The sequence below is a fragment of the Mirounga leonina genome, unplaced genomic scaffold, assembly GCF_011800145.1.
Source record: "Mirounga leonina isolate KUSES-001 unplaced genomic scaffold, KU_Mleo_1.0 Mir_53, whole genome shotgun sequence".
Lineage (NCBI taxonomy): Eukaryota > Metazoa > Chordata > Mammalia > Carnivora > Phocidae > Mirounga > Mirounga leonina.
In genome coordinates, this window is record NW_023270807.1 from 73243105 (window position 1) to 73261782 (window position 18678).

At 40.5% G+C, this 18678-nt stretch overlaps 1 protein-coding gene across 1 annotated transcript in view; it reads right to left on the bottom strand.

Annotated features, from left to right (window-relative positions):
- Positions 1–14721, bottom strand: part of FAM184A (family with sequence similarity 184 member A) — a 112579-nt gene extending 97858 nt beyond the window's left edge. Inside the window, exon 1 of the mRNA XM_034990398.1 lies at positions 14093–14721. Coding sequence (XP_034846289.1) covers positions 14093–14260 — 168 coding nt within the window. The 5' untranslated portion in view covers positions 14261–14721. The remainder of the gene's footprint in view (positions 1–14092) is intronic.
- Positions 14722–18678: the final 3957 nt, after the last annotated feature.

Consider the following 18678-nt stretch of genomic DNA (forward strand, 5'->3'; position numbering starts at 1 on the left):
GAATAATCCTTTAATAACTGCCCTCTTCTCTCCTACATTTGGTGAACAATGATCCTCTCCATAGGACTTTCCAGAAAACTGTGAAGCATTTAAATTAAGACCAAATACCACATCTAATTTCCTCTTGGGACAACAACACATCTCCCTGGATCTTTTCTTTGAAAAGATCTGGTCATTGATTTTCTCTTCTTTCCCCTAGCAGCTATACTAAATAATTTCTACTCTGTTTGAGGCCCCAGCCACTCATGATTTTAATTATCACTTATATGCTAATGACTTTTAAATTCTTATTTCTAGTATTGATCTCTCCTTTTGACTTAAAATGAATATCCAAACGTTTGCTAACTATTTCTACCTGGATATACACAGCCATCTCAGACTGAACTCATTCTCTCTCCCATTAATTCTGCTTCTCTCTTGGGATAACCAGCCTCTAAAATGGCCTACACTGATTTTTGTCTCTTGATAGTCAAATCTTTGTGTGGTCACTACCTCTAGTATACCATGGTTGGTTTGTGTAAGAATATGGCAAAGATGATAATATGTCACTCTACGATTATATTACAAAAAGACCACAGCTTGCATTTTGGTCTCTTTCTCCCCCAATCCCCTAGGATCACTTGATGTAGAGAGAGGTCAATGTGGTGAAGGACTAAAGTCTCCTGCTAACAGCAGAGGAGTTAACTAAAAAAAATGGAGCATCCAGAGCCAGTCAAATCTTCTGCTTGACTGTAACCTCATGAGAAACCCTGGACCAAAACCACCAAGCTAACAGACACCTACATTCCTGAACCTCAGAAATAGTGAGATAATAAATGTTTGTTGTATTAACCTGCTAAATTTGGGAGTAACTTGTTATACAGAAATAGATGTCCTTCCTATATTCCTATCTCAGTTGACATTAATATCCATCTAGTCACTCATCCATTAACATTCATTCATGAGTATCTACCATGTGACAAAAGATCTGTTATCCTCAATCTTCCACTACAACAGACTGTCACAAAGACCTGACAAGTTTACTTCCTAAATGTTTCTTAAATCTGCCCCTCAAGATTTCCCAAATCTCTCTCTCTCTCCACCACAGTCCTAATCTAGGCCCTCATAATCTCTCATCAATACTGTATTCCAATACCCTCCCAATTAGTTTCCTTGATTCCCATCTATCCCTGCCAAGAGTGAGCTATTTAAGACATAGAGAAGCAGCATATACATAAGAGTTAAGGTGGAAGGACCAGGAGAAAGTTCTCTCAAGGAATGAATGACCCCAGTATCTTTGTAGACAAGTAACTGAAGCTTGATAGTCTTGACAGTTTTAGTAAAATAGAAAGCAGCTTATCTACATGATGTGTATGAGAGGAAGCAACAGGAGGCAATTCGGAGAGACAGCAACATTATGCACCAACACTACATGATCAAGCAGAATTGGGTCACATGATGTTGCAGAGAGCTATCAATGTCCAAGCATTAGTTTCCTCTTGTTGCTGTAACAATTTGCACAAAGCTAGCGGTGTAAAGCAACACAGATCTATTAATCTTACAATTCTGGAGGTCTCAAACAACTTTCATTGGGCTAAAATCTGGAGGCTCTCGGGGAGAATTCATTTCCTTGCCTTTTCCAGTTCCTAGAGGCCACCTACCTTCCTTGGCTCATGGCCACAATCCATCTTCAAAATCAGTAATGGCTAGTCAAGTCCTTCTCACATCCCATCACTCTGGCACTGACTTACCTTCCTCCCTCCCTCCCTCTTTCACTCAGGAGGATTCTTGTAATTACACTGGCCCCATCCAAATAATCAAGGATAATCTCACCATCTCAAAATCCTTCACTTAGTCATATTTGCAAATGTAAGGTAAATGTTCAAAGATTCCAGGGATTGGGATGTAGAATCCTTTGGGGGTAAGGAAGTGAGGGGTAGCATTTTTCTGCCAGAGTCCAGTTCCATAATTTTCTCTGACAATGCTCCACAATCCAGAAACAGAAAAAATAAATAGCAAGAGAGACTCAGGATTGAAATTAAAGATATGCAGGGTCCTAAAGAGAGCAATATCAAAGTGACAGGCTTGGCTTCAGATCAAAGTCTTTTTCTAGGCCAGTTAACCTTACTAACTCCTTGAAGACCACAGAGTGCTCTTATCCAGCCTCCTTTTCACCAGCATTTTCTGATAATCACCGGGGGACTAGGATAAGAAGGTATTGACAGATATGAACATTCTCTACTATTAACAACATTGAAAATACACATTCTTCTAGTCATTTAAAAAAGGTATAGGTCAAGCCTAATTATCTGCCAAAATATTCTCTATTTAAATATTTTAAGTTTCCTGTACGTTGCATAAAGTTACTACAGAGACTTCCAACCAAATGCGCTGAACCCAGAAAATATAAGATTCCTAGTTATCTTCAGATATCTAGACAAAGGCTTTTAACAAAAACAACTCCCACACTGACAGTTTGTATTGGGAAGGAACCACAAACATATTTTAAGCAAATGATGAATATAAAAAAATAAGACTTTATTTTAATTAAGTCAACATTATACTTCCAAAGGTTTCACTCCATGCTGTGGAATAATTTATATATTTTATTCCTTCTGACCTAGGGCAATGTAGTAGATTCAAGTTCAGATTATGAAGATCACAGTTTATACACAAGGAGAGAATCGTGTTATTTTGTGCCCTATTTATGATTGTAGGGTAGCTGCTTGGTGACTGGCAACTCACACAAAAGATGAGTATTCCTGCCCCCACTATCCCTTCCACACCCTTTCATCTGTGGGAGCTTAGCAAGATAATAAGAGTCAAAGTCACACTCATGTGAGGGTGTTCAGGGTATTAATAAGAGTCATAGTCACACAGGTCCATGGCAACAGCTGAAAAACCAGAGCAGGGGCTAAGTAAACAGCAGATGCAAAGTTCTGTATCCATTTTTAGATACAGTAGATCCTCATTATTGTGGATTCCATATTTCCAAGTTTGCCTACTTGCTAAAATTTATATATAACCTCACAATCTAACACTCACAGAATGTTAGATAAGCTTCATTCACGCATGAGCTATAATGCTGTTGCCTATAAGTTTACTTTTTTTTTAAGATTTTATTTATTTATTTATTTGACACAGAGAGAGAGAGAGGGTGCGCATAAGCACAAGCAGGGGGAGCAGCAGGCAGAGGGAGAGGCAGAAGCAGGCTCCCTGCAGAGCAGGGAGCTTGATGCAGGGCTTGATCCCAGGACTCTGGGATCATGACCTCAGCTAAAGGCAGATGCTTAACCAACTGAGCCACCCAGGTGCCCTCTATGAGTTCACTCTTAATGAATAGATAATATGTATTAAATAAGGTGCCATTAAACAGAAACACACATAAAACAAGGTTATATATTTACTGGTTGATGAAAATGTGACCAGAGGGTGTCAGGAACATAACCCTGTATTACCCGTAGAACATAACTTGATAGAATATAACCATCTCAGTGAGAATCAACAGTATTTTATTTGCTGTTAAACCTTTACTTTTGAGAGCTGTGGTCCCTAATAATATAGAATATATCTCCATCAAAAGAGAAAATATATACAAAAACATATTTATTTATTTATTCATTTATTTGAGAGAGAGCGAGAAAGACAATGTGCCTGAGCAGGGGGAGGGGCAGATGGGGAGAGAGAGAGGGGAAGCAGACTCCCTGCTGAGCACGGAGCCTGACATGGGCTCCATCCCAGGACCCCAAGACCATGACCCGAGCCAAAACCAAGAGTCGGACACTCAACTGACTGAGCCACCCAGGCACCCCAAAATACTTAATTGCTAAAGACTGTTAACTGTTAAAGGCTGAACCAAGGGGTAGGAGCCCAGAAAATGGGTAGAAATTGACATTTACTGACCTTCTTTCCTACACAAATTATCTTATTTAAGCTCTACAGTAATTCTATGAGGTAGGCTTCGCTACTCTCATTTTATAGATGAGAAGACTGAGCCTCTCACAGGTTAAAATTTATTAAAGGTCAAACACTAATAAGTGGTGAACCTGAAATTCAAACTGGGGTCTGTCTAACCCACTGACCCCATACCTCTGACCTACATGATAGACACTGCTGCCTCACTGGGTCATATGGCTCTGGGACTGTGGCTCTCTGGCCTGCCCATGAGACACTTAAACCTAATACAGACCCATTAACTCCTGGGTTTCAGAAGACTGAAGTTTCCCTTACCTCCTTTATCCCCTGGACAAATACGTTACAGATTTGTAACCAGAGAATGTGTCAACCTTATTCTTTAAATTATTATTAAAAACCTTATTGAAGAAGACACCAGAAGGCACTAGCTTCTTTATCTAAGAAAATTAGATATATAAATTCCACCCAAAACAAACCAACCAAAAAGTTGCCAATAATTAAGCATTTAAATTTGTCAGATTAGGGGCGCCTGGGTGGCTCAGTCAGTTAAACGTCTGCCTTCAGCTCAGGTCATGATCTCAGGGTCCTGGGATCAAGCCCTGCATCCGGCTCCTTGCTCAGCGGGGAGTCTGCTTCTCCCTCTCTCTGCTGCTCCCCCTGCTTGTGCTCTCTCTCTAATAAATAAAATCTTTAAAAAATTTTTTGTCAGATTAATCTGTTGATTAAAATGCTCACCTGCTCTGTTCTGATATTTTCTCACAAGTCTACTGAAAAGAATGAAAAATAAATATAGTCCAGAAGTGGAATGATAAATTACTAGTATTAAATAATCAATAGTGCCTAACACAGCATCTTTCATGGACTAGGCATTCAACAAAAGTTTACCAACCAAAAAAAAAAAAAAAAGTTTACCAACCATATGGATCTATATGTTCTATTTTAGTCATATTTAAGTATATCTTCTTTTGTTACTCTGGGTAGACCAGTATATCAAACACATGTATTTACATGCACACACGCGCATGCACACACACACACACACACACAAAACTTCCCCTCAAAATTACATGCATTTTGGTACTATTTAGGGTTTCAGTTATGAAATGTTTTCTGGGAGAGATGAAATTCTGTTATGAAGTGTTTCAGAAGGAACAGGATGAAAAATGCAAATACCTGTGAGCACACAGACACATTCAGCAGAATAAACGAAATCTTCCCAACCAGAAAGTCAATGTCTAGAATTTGTGCATATTCAAACTTTGCACTTCACTTTATAAGAGAGACAGGGCAAATAAAAAAAGTAACAGAATTTATTCAGAAATAAAATTTCAGCATTTGCCATAGGATTAGTATAGGTTTGGCCTAATCTTCAATGCATATACTGATGATTCTAACAATGATCCAGAGATAATAAAGGACTCCATGTACCTTATGAATGGTATGGTTTAAATGTAGGTATATTATTTTGGAAAGTAGAAAATTATCAGTACTTATGGTAATTTCTAATCAACTAAAATAACTCATTCTCCAATAATTTTGAATAGGGTTTATCCTAATATTTTACTATAATTGTCAGTTTTAGAGATAACTTAAATATTAGCAATGTATTTTGTAAACCAAATTTTCATTTTCAAACCTTTTTAAACCTCAAAATAGAAATGGTACATATAAATTAGAAAATACAGATTCGTAATTTTTAGAAGTCATTAAAAGTAGTATCTCCTTTGTAATAAATTAGGTGGCACATTAGGACCTGAGTCTAAACTGTTCAAATTCCAAGTATTCTGGTTGATCACTAAACCTTTTGCTTTTCCATCTACTATAGGTCCTTTGGTAGTTTTAACCTCCCTTTACATCGCAAGATGAAGGTAAAAGATGTAGGATAAAAAATTTACATATTCAACTTCACTAATTTTGTACATTTTGTCAAAGCTTTAGTAGGAAAGAAAGATGTAATCAATAATGAAGCTTGAGACCTACAAATGACAGTGCACACTGTTGTAGTTTAATAGAAAGCTAAAAATAAAAGCTTATCTTCTAAAATATTTGCTTCAGTCTCAAATGTTAAGTATACCAAAATACTGACTATAAGTGGCAATCCCCAACCTGCAAAGACTGGTGTTCCCAGAATTCACTTTTGTATATTAACACTGATTGGCAGTGAGAAGCTATTCTCCAGTAATACTTAAATAACTGTAAGTTTCCAGGTCAATCTAAAAAAGTCTTTGTGGCTCAGGTCACACTTGCAATACAAAATAAAACTTGATAGTAATATTTCCCCCACATCAAACTACCGTTTATAACATCATTTTTATTTACCAAAAAAAAAATTCTGAATTCAATTAGCAATTGTCTCCTACCTTTCCTCAGGTGTTTATCTCCAAAAAGGACTGGGAAGTAACAATTCTGACAGACTTACTTAATGTCCTTCTCACCCATAAGTGGTCTACAAAATAGAAACTTCCTGTACTGAAAAAACAAGTATGGCTTTAACAAATTTCCATTACTCACATCAGTCCCATTTCATGGCATAATATCCAAGTTTATTTGAATGCTCAAGGATTAGAAACATTTTAGATCTCATAAGATAAACTGAAAGGACAGAATATCATTTTTTTTTTAAAGATTTTATTTATTTATTTGACAGAGAGATAGCGAGAGCAGGAACACAAGCAGGGGGGTGGGAGAGGGAGAAGCAGGCTTCCTGCCGAGCAGGGAGCCCGATGTGGGACTCGATCCCAGGACCCTGGGATCATGACCTGAGCCGAAGGCAGACGCTTAACGACTGAGCCACCCAGGCGCCCCTAGAATATCATTTTTAAAATTCCTCCTCCCTTCCCCACCCCAATTACTTCCTATTGCCATTCAGAATTAAAGTGACCAGATTGCAGGGTGCCTGGGTGGCTCAGTCAGTCCAGTGGCTGACTCTTGATTTCCACCAGGTCATGATCTCCAGGTCCTGAGATCGAGCCCCAAGGTCAGGCTCCTCGCACAGCAGGGAGTCTGCTTGAAGATTCTCTCTCCTTCTCCCTCTGCCCCTCCCCATGCACGCATGCGCTCCCTCTCTCTCTCTCAAATAAATAAATAAATCTTAAAAAAATTTACCAGATTGCTTCACTCGCATTTTGCTGAACCTTTATCCTCCTTAACCACTTTTTAAGAGGTTGGTAATTAGAAGACCGCAAAGGATTTTCATGAACAACACAGAGAGAGGGATGGAAGGAGAAAAACAGGAAAACTTCCAACTTCCTGTCTTTGGGAATGAGACCTAAGCAATAATCCAATTAAGCAAGCAAGCAGTCAAAGGAAAAATATTTAAAATACCATCCAGTAGTAACTTTGACACCAAGCATGACAGTCTCCAAATCAAAGTAATTAAAACATTTTTTTAGTCGGGAATGACTAAAGCTGTTAATAAAAACATAAAAATATTATGACATTTATCTGAGAATACATAAACATAGCTGTTACAAATTTACCAAAGTCACAGTTACATATTGTACAACCTATAAATCCAGAGGTTGTTCAGTGTATGGGAGGGGCGGCACATGGGTTCACTGTCACCAGAAGTCTGTGATTCAGACAGTAAACAAAACATGGTTCCAGTGTGAGAAAACCACCACCAAGACAACTCCGGCTTCTCAGGAAATGAATGAGTAGTATTAGAAAGAAGGCAGACACAGGGAAAAGAGACCTGCTAGCATAGCTGCCCTTCTCTTAGACCAATCCAGAGGCCTGGGTTCATGTTCAGGTTCTGCTAGTGACGAACTGTGTAATCTTCAAATGACTCTGGGCCCTCAACTTCCACACCTATAAAACCAGAGAGTTAGGCTGGTCAGAATCTGGGTTTCTTCCAGCTCTAAACCTTTTAACTCTAAAGGGAGTCCCTTTATAAGCACTTGGACAATTGATAAACCATATATCACATTTTTGTGTCCATTGGTAAAATATAAGAAATTAATTCAAACCACTCAACTATGACTAAAAGATTACATCCAAGCTACTACATAAGAGAATGGCAAAGCTGCAGTGAAACAAAGGAGGGGAAAAAAGATGCAGTATCTGATATGTGCTAAACCGAAACAACCCAGGTCATAACTAAAACTGAATAGTATGATCAAACAATATCTAGGTAATTCAAACTAGTGAAAAATGGGTTGTATTTAATGAACAGAAAACACAATTGTTTGAAAATTTCACTAGTATATTAACATAGTCTGATTTGGGATATAGTAAAAGCAGTTAGTATTAAATGACTGATCACAAGACTATTTTTTTTTTATTTGCTAAGAATCTGGTATCAATTACCTAACTTTTGCAATGACAAATATTTATATTTTAAACAGAGTGCTTTATATTTTTTATTTTTGCATCAAAAATATTAAGTATATTATGAAATAATATAGCTTTTGAAACAGTTTAAGAGGAAACCAATAAACATTTAAATATTTAAAAGTAATTTAATTCAGCTGAAATGATCTAACATTAACCCAGAAGAATAGCAGATATGGTCCTCAGAAATATTTACTAAACCTACTGTATAACAAAATTACTTGGTACAGCATCATTACCATCAACTCCACCACCATCACCTTCAATAAATATTTATTAAGCTTTTATACTACGTGCAAAGTATTCATATTAAAATTACATGAAAAATAGTCTCTATAGCTGAGGAAATTACATTCAAATTACAGAAACAAGATATTTATAAACAAAATAAACATTTCACAAATCTGTATTAAGTACCAATAAGTACAACAGACAATAAATGTTATAGTAATTCAGAGTAAGGCAAGCCTAACAAGGCCTAGGTTGGACAGGGCAGTTTTCAGGAGGGGTGGGGGTGGGGGGAGACATAAGCTGAGTATTAAAAGAAGACTTTTAAGAATGATTGATGCTGAACACAGAGAACACAAAGAAACTACTCCTGCTCTTTGGAACCATATACCCTACCTTATACTAGTCATGTCAGTTAGTGATACCTAGACTGAACTGTATTAAAAAAGTACAATCAACTAAGGAGGCACTTATGAGCAGCTAACATAACAAGATATTAAAAGGGAAGTTTCTATTGAGAACCAAAGGCAACTGACATGTCAAAGCAGGTGACAGAATATTCTCAAAATTAAAAAAAAAAAAAGGCAGTCTAAAGAGAGCAGTCTTGAGATGTGCTACCTCCTACACCCAATATTAGTGAGAAAAGCCTCAAAGAGGTTACAGAGCAGGGTTTTGGAGAAGGTTTCCTTGGGGAGAGCTATAGGAACAAGTGTCCTTGCCTTTAAGAGAAAGGATGGATGCTTGTCACTCACCTAAAGCCTAGAGGAAAAGGCTTTGATGGGACCACTTGAAGATCTTGGTATGTGTCTCAAGCACTTAGAAGAGCATACTGAAGTGGCATCTGATTCATTCTTGGAAAATCAAAAGGATGAGAAACTGGATGAAGAGGTATGTGAGACTGAATGAGAGATGCTGAATTGAGACCACTATCAGAGTCTGTCTGGACATAGAATGAATGCTCCCTATGGACCAAGATGGGCCCTATGGGAAAGAAACAGAGTAAGCTGGGGTGGGGTCATCTGGGTCTATCCAAGAGGGTTACCTGAAGCTTGAACAGACCTTGGCAAAATAAACATGAAGGTCCTGCCAGATCTAAGAGGCTGAGGAAGGAGTAAGCAACCAGCCAGAATACACATGCATTCTCACTGTCAAGCAACCTGAGCTGAGGAATCCTGAGCAATGGAGGTAGGAGGTGGAAGATGCAGGAGTGAAAGAATGAGCTTTAAATGTGTGCCAAGTCTACAACAGCACTGAAGCTAGATTACCATGAACTATTCAAATAAATTTTACTGCTAGTCTTTCCCCTCTTCCCTTCTTCTTTGCCCAGTGGGGGAGGGGAGGGTGTTAAACTAGGACTGGTAAGACAAAGCAAGAAGAATAGAAAAGCCGAGTCAGAAGAAAAAAGTCAATGATGTCCCCCTTCCCCGATTATTGGCTGGGAATGGGCATGGGGGAGAAGCTTCATCCTTAATTTAGGTTTGGTTTAGGGTTTTTATTTGTTGGCACTGTACATTTTATTTTTATTTTTTTAAAGATTTTTTTATTTTTAAGTAATCTCTACACCCAACATGGGGCTCGAACTCACAACACCAAGATCAAGAGTCACATGCTCTTCCAAAAGAGCCAGCCAGGTGCCTGGACATTTTAATAATCAAATTGAGACTTCTGCAATTTAGTTACTGAAGGACAATTTATATTTTCTAAAAGCAACCAGAAAAGCCAAGTTTATCTATGGGCAGAGGATGAGCCAGCCTCACAGAGTAAACTGAAAGGGACAGTGAGTAACACAAAAAAAGCTGTTTTATAATTACTTTCCACAATTCTTGCTTTTTACCCTAATGCACTAAAGAGGCAACACAGTGGAGAGTAGAGAAGTATACAAATGTGATCCTACTAAACATAACTCAGCCCATCCAGCTTCTCTGCCTATCCTGAGATGGTTCAGCCATTAACAGTCCCAGAAATTTGCCATTACATGACTCAAAAATCTAACAGTAATTCTTAAAATTTACTAAGAGTAGCCTAAATATAATAGATTCACTTTAAAGGCAGAGACTGTGTCCTGCTCCCTACTGTATCTCTAACACTTAGCAAAGCATCCCTTACATAAAAAGGTACTCTAAAAACTACTGTTCTCCTTTCTAAGAGATGGCTATGTTAGGTTCTAAGGAAACAGAATCTGAACAAATATGTCTGCACCTGAATGGCTTTTTAGTTAAACATCTATTGAGTCTTACTATGTACAAAATTGTAATACAGATTACTTTCATCCTTATCCTTTCATAGCCAGCCAAGTATCTGGAAAATGCATGTATTTTCAATACTGTACTATAACAATGCAGGATACATGTGAAAAATTTAAACTTTGCTATTCAAATAGAACAATTACCATATATATTTTTAAAGAGTTTCATAGAAAACTCTCAAAAGAAATACAATAACAATGCTATTAAATGCAGACTAGTTTAAGAAGAGAGGAACATTTAAAAAAATATATTATCCAGTATTTCACTAATACTTTGTTGGCACAGATTCTCTCTTTTCAGTGACAGCCTGAATTAAGAGCCTACTATCTTAGTTGTAGTATCATCACCCCTCTTTTAAAGATTAGGAAACGGAGGCTCAGAATTTAGTGACTTGCCCAAGGTCGTATTACTAGTAAGCAGTAGGAGTTTTAAATCAAGACAGTCAGATTCCCAAGCCATGCTAACTATAATGCTGAAGAGTTGAGTACTACTGACTCATTACCAAAAGAAATAAAATCCTATTTTAATGATTATGTTTAATTTTGAAATATAAGCTAAGCTTCCAACCTACCTCTACTGATGTGAATTCATTAATAAACGCTTGATGAATGAAAATTCTATATAGTAGATACCAGTAAAGTTTCTAACAGTTGAAATATTATTCATGATATCATTTTTTTTAAAGATTATTTATTTATTTATTAGAGAGTGAGCAGGAGAGAAACAGCATGAGAGGGGAGAGGGTCAGAGGGAGAAGCAGGTGCCCCGCTGAGCTGGGAGCCCGATGTGGGACTCGATCCCAGGACCCTGGGATCATGACCTGAGCTGAAGGCAGTTGCTTAACCAACTGAGCCACCCAGGCGCCCCCATGATATCATTTTTATGGTATAGTATTTACATGAAGTATATGTGACTGTAAAATTTGACAGTTTCCAAAATGATACATAAGGGAAGCATGTCTTATTGTACATTTCAGAAACTAAAGGGTGTTGGCTGCAACAGAGTCCTATTATCTGATTATTTCATTCTCACATCTTATCTTAGTAATAAATGCAAGAGAAACCCTAGATATTCCAGTATAAGTCAGTGCTTCTCAAAATGGGACGAGTCCTCACACCTCCCAGGGAACATATGGCAATGTCTAGAGACATGTTTATTGTCATGATGGTGTGTCATGCAGGTGTGGGGTGCCATTGGAATCTACTAGGTAGCACCAGGAATCTAGGAATGCTGTTAAACATTCTATAATGCAAAGGACAGCTCTGCCTGCTTCCAAGGAATTAGCCAAATCAAAATGCTCAAGTGCTAAGGCTGAGAAACTCTAGTATAAGGGATTAAATGTCCGAGGCACTTAGCAGAGGAGGTGGCATGAGTGTTTAGAGATTGTAACTATAAACACTAAATCAGAGAGTCCAGATAGCACTCAAGCCTTGACGAGCACTGGTATGGGGGCAGCTTCCTGCCTCATTAGATTTAAAGTGGGTAAACAGAACGTGATAGCAGCTTCTATCAATACTCTCACCTTTAACAGTTGTGAATTATTTTTCTGATAAAAGAACAGATAATTGAAAAAGCATAAGTAAAAAGAAAAGCAGTTTACTGGAGAGATGAGAAACCTCATTAAACTGCACAAAGTTCCGCTACCAACTTACTGAGTGTTCCTATTACTTACAGTAGGAACCTAGAGGGTTATAATCTAAAATCAGAACAATGGGTGTCTGTGGACACACCATAAGAAAGTCAGAATAGGGCGCCTGGGTGGCTCAGTCGTTAAGCGTCTGTCTTCGGCTCAGGTCATGATCCCAGTGTCCTGGGATCCAGCCCCGCATCGGGCTCCCCACTCCGCGGGAAGCCTGCTTCTCCCTCTCCCACTCCCTCTGCTTGTGTTCCTGCTCTCGCTATCTCTCTGTCAAATAAATAAATAAAATCTTTAAAAAAAAAAAAGAAAGTCAGAATACATAAACAGCCATGTGCTTCATTCTGAACATCATTATTCTGAAGAACAAACATGATTTCAGGAAACCTGGCTTTGAGCTCCCAAATGTATAAATGCCCTGATGATATACTATTGTTTCTTCTTGGGCCTTCCCTTCTCTGAATATGGGGACTGTCAGAAGAGGAAACAGTAAAAACCGGGCACAGAGCAAACTCTGAGACAGCACGGACCTAAAACAAAAATCAGAAAACAAAATTTCCCCCAGTGTTGCCTTGCTCTGCATGGCTGAGTTTTAACTCTTAGGTGCTTGCTCCTTTTCCTTTACTTTTCTGTTGGAGCCCTCACTCTTCAGTCCTTTCATGTTACTTCTCTTTCTACCGTCAATCATATTTTTTCACCTAAATCTTCTTTTTACCCTCTTTTGATCCCCATTTTCACTCCCAGTTCCTTTTTTCCAGCTCTGTTTTACTTTACCCTCTCAATAGTGTCAACTAGTACTGGAATTATATAATGGGAATTTTGGAGTTGAAAAGAGTCAGACTTCAGGGCTTACCTATTAGTAAACGCCCAGGATGCCCACCTCTCTTCATCATACCCACGCCACTAACAAGTGGTTAGCTGACTCAGCTTAAACACATTAAGATCACCTCTATTAACTTTCAGACACCAGGAATCACCTGTTCGCAATTAAGGGGTATTGAAAGACTGCTGGTGAGATGTAAACAGAGCAACAGAATCAATCGATCTGAATTGCTCTTGCTTCACAGATACCAACTACTTATCAACATTAACTAGAAAAAAGCTCACCATCCTAAACTACCTGCAGTTGACCAAATCTGCAGGCTTAAGCTCTTTGAAAATTTATCTTTTGATAGACTGAAACATCTATGTGCAGACATATGATTCATCTAAGAAGCCTTGTTTGACATTTTGTCAGAATGAGGAATGACTCATTAAATCCCCCAAACGGCACGCAAAGTATGTTTTACCCTCCTACATTGCTCAGGTTTATTCTCCCCTTAAGTACATAAACAATAGAAGATACTGATTAATTGAGAAGATTCCGGGTCATGTTAGGTAAATACGGTACTGTACTTCATACAGTAGTGTAAAGGCTCGTGGAGTCTGGGCAGATGCATGAGCCCAAAACTAAAGTGATTTATTATCGTGCAATAAAGGAAGTAGATCCTAATTTGTTCTGTGCTGGCTTGCCCCTAAAGGGCAGCGGGGTGCAAGTCTCATAAACCCGGCCTTGCCGTTGAGTTGTCTAGTTTAAACGAACATCTCCAGCGTTCCACCGAAGTTTGAACGGTTCCTGGAGCTTAGTCTCGGCTGTTGCTTCCCCAGAGAAGCCCCCTTCAACTGCCCCGGGCGGAGGGCGCGCAGCCTCCCAGCCCCGCCGCTGCGCGGCCCGCACGGGGTCCCCGCCGTGCCGACCCCGCCGCCGCGCCCTTACCTTAGTGAGCTGGGCGATTTTCTTGCTCATTTTCAGGTGCAGGTCCTGGCTATAGTCCATGCTGTGCCCCGCCTGCTGCGCGGCGGCCGGCGAGGGCGCGAATTTGGCCGCTCCGGCCGCCGAGCCGCCGTAATAGTGCGGCTGCCAGCTCATGCCCGGGGTCGCCATCTTCCCGACAGACCCCGGCCGGGGCACCTGTCCTCGCGCTCTGGGGGCGGCCCGCGGAGCAACGGCGTCTGGGAGGCAAAACCCGGGGCGGCCGCTTCCGGACCCGATCCCCGGTGTGTGTCAGGTGCGGCCGCAGGCGCCCTCCGGTCCACGACCCTGCAGTCACCCCCGTCCAGGGACGGGGCAGCCCCGCCGGATCGAGGCCGCAGGCGACACCCACGCGGGACAGACGCCAAGGGTCCAGCAGCGCGGTCCCGGGCCCGGCCCGCTCTCTCCCGCTCTTCACCTGACGTCTGGCGGAGGCGTCGTGGGCAGCGTGGCCCCGCGGGTCCTGCTCCCACCCGGCACCAGGGACCTAGCGAGACGGCCGCCGCCGGGGCTGCGGAGGGAGGAGGAGACGGGGCGGGCTGGTGCGGGGAGAGGCGGGGACATGGAGGAGGACTCGGTAGCCGCGGAGCTGCCGTTACCAGGGCGCGCGGCCCGCCGAGCTCGCGGGGACGGCGACGTCATTTCTCCGCAGCCAAGCCCCGCCCCGCGCCGCCGCCGCCGCCGCCGCCGCCGCCAGCCCCGCATTCTCGCAGGTTACAGGCGCTTCGGGAGGGCCTGCCGGGACCTCGCCGCCAGGTGCTTCCCCCTGCGGTGGGGATCCCCAAACCCCCACCTGGGCGGTGAGCCCCGTGTGCCGCGCGTGCTGTTCTACGTAAAAAAATCAGCGAAAGAGGACGGGGCTATCTGTCTTTTCGGTTTGCAGAACGCGTGCCGAATTACTGAGGCTTTCCACGCGCAACGTCGCGTGCACTGGGGCCAAGTGGCTCTTCCCCAAGAAGGGCGTCAAGCTCACATCCAATTCCCTCCCAAGGCCGGCCTCAGCACCTCGGACATGGTAATGAAATAGCCCGGAATACAATAATCCCTGCCTTGACCCTTTCAAACTCATACAGATATGATGGTCACAATGTACTAGGCCGATCACTGTCCTAAATTCAACGCCAGTATCTGTGTGGAGAGAGTACAACTCATCAATTAGTATGGCACTACACTCCTACTTTTTCCCAGTCTTAATGGAGACCGAGACAATTATATATGAAATCTCGTTGGCTGGAAGTAAAGGGGAAAAACAGAAGATGGAACAAGATGCCAGCTCCTTAAGGATTTGGGGACTGGGCCAAAGTGTGTCATTACTTGTGCATTTTCACCTTTCTAAATGTGTTATTTCTTACTGATTGTCTCCTAACATCTCTACTCCTGTAGGTCAAATGATTTTTTTTTAAGTGTATCCTGTGTTGAAGTAAATCAGTTGTTTTAGGACAATCTTAACACAAACTTTAAAAATGTAGAATGGTACCTATTTTAAAAACTCTTTTATCCAGGCAGTTTTGCAGAACTGAATTCCCCCATGTTATAGTATGTGATTTCTCTTTAGCATGCAAGTAACAATCATAAAATCTGACATTATTAACAAATCCAATTGGCAGCCAAATTATCATAAAGTGTCTGATACAAAATCTAAACCAACAAGGTGAAGATTGAATAGCATCATGAAATACTTCCAGAATTGTTGGAATTCCAGAAAGGAAGACTGAAATTGGCTACATCTTTTCCCAGATGCTAGGTACTCAGTCCCCTTCCCCCCCCCCCATTCCTCCATCCCCAGTAGACCTCCCAGAAAATAAGTTGTCTAGTTCCAAGGTTCTGAATGGAGCAGATGGCCAGAAACAAATATGCAAATTTTGCTCTGTTCTTAAGATCTAATAATTCAATGAAATTAAAGAGAATTAGGAGTTAGTGTTATTCCATCAAATTCTAGGCATAAAAGATTCACAATCATTTTAGAATTCTTAGATCCTTTACATTCTAGGTGGAAACGTATGCTCTAAAGACTCCCTGTTTCCTTAAATTTTTATAACTAAGTCTTGCTAGGGCAACGAAGGTGTTTCTGGTTTTGTCTCTATGATATAGTGGAAAGAGCATAATACTGGAAATAAGGAGACCAATGTATAGCCTCAGCTGAGTCACTGAGGCTATTTGCCCCTCAAATGCGTCCTCTGAAATGAGACAATATTTACCAGTCTCTTCCCACTCTAACTTGGCAGTTAGAGATTGAGGCCCTGGTTTACACTGAACCCTATCACATGAGTTCCTGCCATCACTATACAGCATAACCTGAGAGGACCATTTTCCTCAACATTATGCTCATAAGACACCCAGTGTCATTCCATGAATTCAATATTTTTTGCCCTACCACAAAAGGATAACACAGGTCATCTGGTGTCGAGTTCTATTCAATTATAAATAATAAATGGAAACATAATAATATAATACACCCATAATCCTATTACCTAGAATCTCACTTTTTAAAAATCCAGTAAAGGAGGTGTGCAATATGAGAGTAACAGGAAAAGATAGTTAGGCAAGATATCTTTATTTAGCACCTGTTTCTCTCACAAGATGGTTTATGCAAAAATATTTATCAAATGCCTATTGTGTGCCAGGTGCTGCGTTAGGTGCTGAGGCTGCAGTAATGACTAAGGATCAGTCTCTGTTCTCAAAAAGTTAGTAATCTAGTGGAAAAGACCGGCAAAGAATAAGGTGCAATGCAATGTGGTGTTAAAGGAAGAGGGACACTTAACCTCGCTTGAGGTGTCAGAGAAGACTTCACACACACACACACACACACACACACAAAGGCAATAATTGAACAGATTTCTGAAGGATGAGTTTTTCGGACAAAAAGGGGTGGTAGGAAAGTGGACTACAAGCTCTGAGGATAGCAAGGGCAAAGCCCTGAAGATGAGAGATAACATAATCTACTTAGGGAACAGCAAGAGGTACAATATGGCTGGAGCAAAGAGTTTGACGGGATGTCAAAATATGAGATAAAGCAGGTATCAAGATTATTCGTGGGGGGAGGGCTTATTTGCCTTGATAAGGAGTTGGGTCTTTATCTTGAAAGTAATAATGAGCCACTGAAGAGCTATATGCAGGAGAATGAAATAATCAGATTTGCACTTTAGTAACAATTCTTGTGACTATGGAAAATGGATTTCAGAGGCAACTTTATAGGCAAGGAGAATAGTTATGAGGCTATTGCACTTATTGAAGTGAGAGAGGATAAAACATTGACTTAAACTATAGCAGTGAGAATAAAAAGAAATGGATGTATTTGAAACATCCATAAGGTAAAACAGACAGGACTTTGAGGGGCAAATAGCCTCAGCCTTGACCAGTGGTCAAGGGTGCCCCCTGAGATGGGCTAGAGGAGGGACAGATGGGAAAAGTAATAAGTTCAGAGTAGAACATGTTACCTTTGAGGTGCCTGTGGGACATCCAAATGGAGATGTTCAGGTGCAGTGCAATATAGAATAGGAGAGGTAATATAGTAATTAAATTTGAATATAACAGGAGAAAGTAAATATTGCTTACAAGAGACCGGAAGCTATTGGTATATGAAAAGAAACATCTGTCTAGGCAGGTTGTCATCTATGACATCCTAGAACTTCTCTATGAAGAGGGGTCATAACCCATGGATGGTCATAACCCATGGCCAAAGGGAACAATACCGGAGAACATGGGCTTATAGTAAAGCAGGAGTAGAGGCTGGTGCAGGGGAACAGTCACTGAAAGCAGGTAGAAGAATAAGCTGGAAGTAAGAAGAATTATTGCCTATAAGAGCTGAAAGAGAACTTCAAATCCAAATCCATTATTTTATACATATTGAATATCGGAAAGTTTGAGTTGCACAGATTTTCAAAACCAGTTAGTAATAGAGCTAGAATTATGACCTAGATATTTTAAATCCCAGTTCTATCCAGTTTACTAAACAATAGTTTAAAGCTATTTATAGGAGAATCTCTTCTGATATTCTTTGACTAGAAATTTCTTATTCTAAAACTTCCATGCACTGATATTTCAATTATGATTTATACTTGGAATGGTGTCTCCCAGACTCTCAAATTCCCTACACACTCTCTGAATTGTTAGAGGTGTTTTGGGGAGGGAAGAATAAAGTGGTAGTGGTGGCAGTAAAGGCCAGTTAATAATAAAGCTAATGAAGCTTCCATGACTCCTTCCAGAAGGGGTCCTAACTAGTGATAACATGGTTACAAGATTTAGTAAAAAATTATGAAAATCACTTCTGTGTATTTTTCTCTCAAGTCTCCCAAATTGTATATACTTCAGACTCTAGAAAACCTAGGTTAACCCAACAAGCAGTATCTGAAGTTAAGAATTAATATTAGCATTAAAATGTAAGCTTATAAGTTAGTAGACCAAGGGCATCTAGGTGGCTCAGTCGGTTAAGCGTCTGCCTTCAGCTCAGGTCATGATCCCAGGATCCTAGGATCAAGACCCACATTGGGCTCCATGCTCGGCAAGGAGCCTGCTTCTCCTTCTCCCTCTGCTGCTCCCCCTGCTTGTGC